Genomic DNA, 6,000 nt, shown 5'->3' with positions numbered 1-6,000 from the left:
TTTCATGAAAAATGCTTGAAAAGTAGAGATCTATCATTCAGTTAAGTAGATGTAAACGCAATCAAAAAATCTACTTGAAATAAGAACTTTATTAACAAAAAAAAAAAAAAAATTAATAAAAAATGAAGTTAAAAACTTGCTAGCTTTTAAAAGCCTTTTTTTCCCAAGAAAAAGTTTGCCAGCCATATGCTTGTTATTGTAGCTTTCCCATGAGTTTTAATAAAATAAAATAAACAAAGCAAATGACTTAAAAGAAAATTAAATTTCAAAAAAGTTTGCCGACGTGTTTCCCCTTAAGCAAATAACTTTATGTTTTAAGCTTTACGTGATAAATAGTTGATAAATTTACCCGGAGAGAAAAGAGCTAAAACGTTTTCTACTTCATTTTTATTTATTTATTTATTTTTGACACATGTATGTATAATAAATGACATATGTATGTATATATGATGTGACATATGTATGTATAATAAACGTTGACAATTAAAACTTTTGTTAAACATCACTTCTTTAACAAAAAACATGCAACAGGAAAACTCTGCGGCTTTGTTTATAAAAGAAATTCCGACAGTAGCCTTGTTCACAAATCTGTTGTAGAAAAAAAAAAAAAATGAAATCTCACTAATCGACTTTACAGATACATTTGGCACAAATATATAGACCTTCATTTCATATTGGCTTGATACGTATTTAAAAAGGATTCTCGCCACCCAAACAGTGTCATTTGTGATTGGCATGACAGACAGGATTTGGGATTAAAAGAGGGCACGTTTTCTTTTTTATTCACCGGACTTGGCTGCAATGACCACCCTAGGGATGATGAATTATGTACAGATCAGAGGTCATCAGCAGTCTATCACGCTACCTGGCTCATGCTCAATTGCAAACTCGGATGAGAGCATAGGCAGTAGAGCATTCCACAACCTGGACAAGAAGTTGCTGCCGTCATCGAGGGCATTGAAATTGCTGAAATAAATAAAGAAAATTATAAATAAAAAAAATGCATTTTTAAAAATAAATTTTTCATAAAAATTTGTAAAAATTGCGAATTTTTATAGGTACTCATAATTCTCATTTAAGTGCAAAACTTCACCTCAGAGGCAACTTTATATATATATATATATATATACACCGAAGAGCCATTACNATATATATATATGTAAGCATCGCTAAATAGCCGACCCAATTTTTGGGTTCACGACACGATGTTCAACTCCGTAACCTTGTAATTTTGAACCCAATCCAGAAGACAAGGGAACTCCTGGATAAAGTATTGAGAGAGATTTGCCTGCGTGGAGAATTTTTTTGATGTTACTAACCCGCATTGCGTTACATGAAGAGGAGGACCACGAGAACCTCCTGCGATTAATCTGACGGAAAAGGGACTCTAACTCATGATTCGTCTACCACTGAGGATATTTGACGTCAGCACTGTCGTCGGTAGCGAGCCAGATGCGGAATTCGTATCGATCAGCCATCACTGGGATTCGAACCATGGTCACCTCATTGGAAGGCAAGCGTTCTATCCCCTGATTTAAGCTACTTGTATTTCCTAAACCCTAGATAAGAAGTGGGCGAATAGCAGCCCGCAAACAGTTTTTATTTATTTTTATTGCCGGAGAGAGTTAGAAAATTTCGCCTTGAATATGGGAGTTGTGAAAAAGATATGTGGGGGAACGACAATGTAAACTTTTAACTCTTTGATAAAATCCCATTTTTGCAGGTTTTTTTTTCTTGTTAATTTTATTCTTTTTATGTATTGTAAAATTTGCATGTACAGTAATTTTTAAAAAATTTTAAAAATTGGTTAAAAAGTAAAGTTTTGTGTGGAGTATTACTCCTTATTACTGCTTCACACTAAAACTACTGCTTCATACAAAAGCTAACAGCCGTGGATCTAAAAAAAAAAAAAAAAAAAACTTTTCTTTGAAGCGGCTATATTAAATTAGCACAATAAATAACTTAAATAAAACTGCCACTATTGTATTTAATTGATTTTTACTGATTTTTATGATTACACCTTCTCTTAAATGCCAAGTTAACCACTGAAAGATAACATTCTTGAGGGTGCGGCCCTTCACAAATCACCACTTCCAATAAGTAACCCACACACAAAAACAATTACCTACCTTCATAATTCTATACAGCAATATGGTGCTTAAAATTATGACTTTGCAACGAGTTTAATATGCTTGAAATTTTTTTATTTTCCTTAATGAAAGAGTTTTAAAAAAAATAAAAGACTCAAATCATAATTTTTTGCTTTTTTCCAAATATAGTTTGAAATTTTTGATGAAACATTTTTTAACCCAACAAAACACTACAGATTTTCATTTATAAGAAAACAAAAACAGGATTATTTTATTTTATATGGGGGAGTTACTCAGTTTTTTGTAAAATACATAACTCCTTTGATTTTTAGATATCATATTTTCCTAACAGTGCTTTTTGATGCTATTTCGATCGGAAAATAAAAAAGTCATACTTCAAATGCCTTAGGCTTGAGAAAAAGCTATAAATTTAAATTATTATTTAAATTATATCAAATTGCTAATTTGGTGGTGAAATTTTGAGTAATGCTGAATCCATAATTTTTTGAGTAATGCTGAATATTAATCCTGATGAGTAAATTTTTGAACCAAAATTTAATCCAATAAATAATAAATAAAATCCAATAGTATTTTCATTTGAAAACAACAAATAAATTAGTGATTACGTGAAAACATCTGTTTTGAAGGTTAAAACAGACCACCGCTCCTTCTATTTAATCAAGGTTTTCATCTCTCTACCTATTTAATTCAGGTTTTAAAATTTTTGGCTGCTTTATGTGGTCTGATAAGTATCTCCTAGAATGTCCCCGAAATACCAACAGAACAGAATTTATTTTTGTTGAGTTTAACAAAATAACAAAAANTATAAGAAACAATTTAAAAATATATGGGGGAGTTACTTAGTTTTCTGTAAAATACATAACTCCTTTGATTTTCAGATATCATATTTTCCTAACAGTGTTTTTTGATGCTTTTTCGATCGGAAAATAAAAAAAGTCATACTTTAAATGCCTTAAGCTTGAGAAAAAGCTATAAATTTAAATTATATACATATCATCTTGATGTAAAAAATTATCCAGAGTTTAAAACGCTCCTTAAATATTTTAAAAAATATTAAATTTTTTATTTTAAATTGTTAATTTGGTGGTGAAATTTTGAGTAATGTTGAGCATTAATCCTGCTGATGAGTAAATTTTTGAACCAAAATTTAATCCAATAAATAATAAATAAAATCCAATAGTATTTTCATTTGAAAACAACAAATAAATTAGTGATTACGTGAAAACATCTGTTTTGAAGGTTAAAACAGACCACCGCTCCTTCTATTTAATCAAGGTTTTCATCTCTCTACCTATTTAATTCAGGTTTTAAAATTTTTGGCTGCTTTATGTGGTCTGATAAGTATCTCCTAGAATGTCCCCGAAATACCAACAGAACAGAATTTATTTTTGTTGAGTTTAACAAAATAAAAAAAAAGTATGTGCTTGTAGTAGAAAATGAATTGTGTTAATAATATTCGCATATAAAATATGAAAAGGGAAATATTGAACGTAGTCATTTTATTTTATTTTATAACCGTCGTTGAAAAGCCGACCTAATTTTGGGTTTACGATTACTAATGTTCAACTCTGTAGCCTCGTGATTTTGAACCAATCCAGAAGACAAGGAAACTCCTTGATCAGTACCCCCAGATGTATAATTTGTTATAAGAACATGGAGGACTTTGAGACTCGACAGATTTAACATGCATTAGTCACCATTTACTACACAGGTAGTCTTCGGACTGCGGGGATCAAACCCACGACCTCTTGGACATGAGTCCAGTGCCCTACCATCCAGGCTATCCTGGCCCCTGAATGTAGTCATTGAATAATCTCGAGTATTGAGCTGTGGTGTCTCAAAGGATAGAGCGCTCCCTTCCCAATGAGGTGACCTGGGTTCGATCCCAGCGATAGCTGCTCGATTTGAATTCCGCACCCGGCTCGCACCGACCACTGTGCTGACGTAAAATATCCTCAGTGGTAGATGGATCAAGGGTTAGAGTCTCCTTCCTATTAGGCTAACCGTGGAAGGTTTTCGGGGTTTTCCTCTTCGTGTAACGCAAATGTAGGTTAGTTTCATCAAAAAGTCCTCCATGAAGGCAAATTTCTCCCAATACTTGATCCAGGAGTTCCCTTGTCTTCTGGATTGGGTTCAAAATTACAAGGCTACGGAGTTGAACATTAGTAGTCGTAAACCCAAAATTGGGGCGACGACGGTTTTAAGAAATAATATAAAATAAAATGCCGAGTATTGAAAAGTTAAAATAACGCTTGATGCCTACCATTTGCTTTCTTGGCTTGGTTGTTGAGATATTTCTTCTGCCTGGCTCTCGAATTTTGGAACCAAACTTGTGTGACACGTTTGCTGAGACCTGTAATCTGAGCTATTCTTTCTAAATCCTGACCATCTGGATTGGAGTCAAGGTTGAAATTGGCTTGAAGAACTTGAAGCTGTTCCTCTGTGAAAGTGGTACGGACTCTTTTCGTTTTGGCTTTCTGTTGATGTTCACTATCTGTGTTTTCTAAAAAGTAAATACTAATTTTAATACTGCGTAACTTTGCCATCTTGTTTTAAAAAAGTGCTTTGGATAAATGTAGTAACCATTAAGTGGGCTTGTAAAAAGTAGGGGATTTATCTAGTAATATTCAGCAATTTATTTTTGTATGCTTGCAATCTTGGTCATAAGACATTTCGAGGCATTTTGGAATGAATTTTAAATTTTTCATTTTGGGATTAAATGTGTGGCATTTCTTGAAAATGTCTCCACATGCAGTTGGTAAAATTATTTTTACTATGCATTCTAGAGATTCTTGCCTTTTTCTCCTTTTCAAATTTCCCCTGATGTAAAATTTTGGCGATTCATTGCTAATAAAATATTAGAAATTGTAACCAATGTCCTTATTCAACGAAAATCTGGTTCATTTTTGAAAATCTTCTTCTCTCTCTTTATCTTTCTCTCTCTCTCTTCTGGATTACACTTTACTAGTGACTTTACTAAATGATTACACTTTACTAAATGACTGATCCAACATGACTGATCTATTTATGTGTTGTTGATTAATTCACCACATCTGTCTGTATAAGTATGTTTTACTATGTCAACTCAGGTGGAGCAACAACAGGTGGAGCAATTCGACCTGGGGGGGGGGAACAAACTTATGGATTCTTCCTACTAATTGATGAAAAAATACTTAACTGTGATTCTTACCTTAATCAATTTTATACTGGCCACGGAGTGTTTGGTGAACATCAAGCAAAACTACTTAGCAAATCAGTCACTTGTAAATATTGCTGAAGAACTCAGACTATTACTCACCTTATTATTGAATGTGAAAAATTCTCAACACTCCGTGGAAATGCTTTTAATAAACAGGGAACCATGGAGTCATGGTGTAAAATCAAAAAACATAAAAATATTATCAAATCTATTATTTAACGAATATTGGAGATTCAGATGGCACCAGATGACTTCATGGAACCCTTATACACTATAACATAATTTCTTACCTTGTCTCCTCCTGGTACGCTCCACAGCTAACTTATTAATTTTAGCTACTTACCTTTTCTATTTTTTGGACAATGTCATGTCATTTTATACTCGTTTTTATAATTTGTTTTGGTATTTTAATTATTCAAGTCTTTTGTTTGGTTTCAGCTGATTTATTTTACCTACTGATTGATTTAACTATTTACTCTTTAATTATTTTAGTGTTTTTTAGGCTATTGCTCAGTTTTGACTAATTTGCTAATTTTGGCCACTTACCTTTCAACTACCTTTGCGTTTTTACCTTATCCTTATTTATAATGTTGTTTTATAGTTGCTTTTAACTACTGTATTGGTATTTTATTTACTCAGGACTTTGCTTGGTATTAGTTGTAATCTCATGTATAGATATTACTTGCATGG

The 6,000-nt window shown here is 32.4% G+C and overlaps 1 protein-coding gene across 2 annotated transcripts in view; it reads right to left on the bottom strand.

Annotated features, from left to right (window-relative positions):
• Nucleotides 1–372: 372 nt before the first annotated feature.
• Nucleotides 373–6,000, bottom strand: part of LOC107453352 (LIM/homeobox protein arrowhead) — an 81,695-nt gene continuing 76,067 nt past the window's right edge. For both annotated transcript variants that reach the window (XM_043041343.2, XM_016070141.3), the window contains 2 exons: nucleotides 4,375–4,614; nucleotides 373–966 (listed from right to left, as the gene is read on the bottom strand). In XM_043041343.2, the coding sequence (XP_042897277.1) occupies nucleotides 857–966; nucleotides 4,375–4,614 (350 nt within the window). In that variant the 3' untranslated portion in view covers nucleotides 373–856. The remainder of the gene's footprint in view (nucleotides 967–4,374; nucleotides 4,615–6,000) is intronic.

Source organism: Parasteatoda tepidariorum, chromosome X2 (assembly GCF_043381705.1).
Source record: "Parasteatoda tepidariorum isolate YZ-2023 chromosome X2, CAS_Ptep_4.0, whole genome shotgun sequence".
NCBI classification, from domain to species: Eukaryota; Metazoa; Arthropoda; class Arachnida; order Araneae; family Theridiidae; genus Parasteatoda; species Parasteatoda tepidariorum.
Note: the sequence above shows the minus strand (reverse complement) of the source record. Positions and strands in the feature narration are given on the sequence as shown.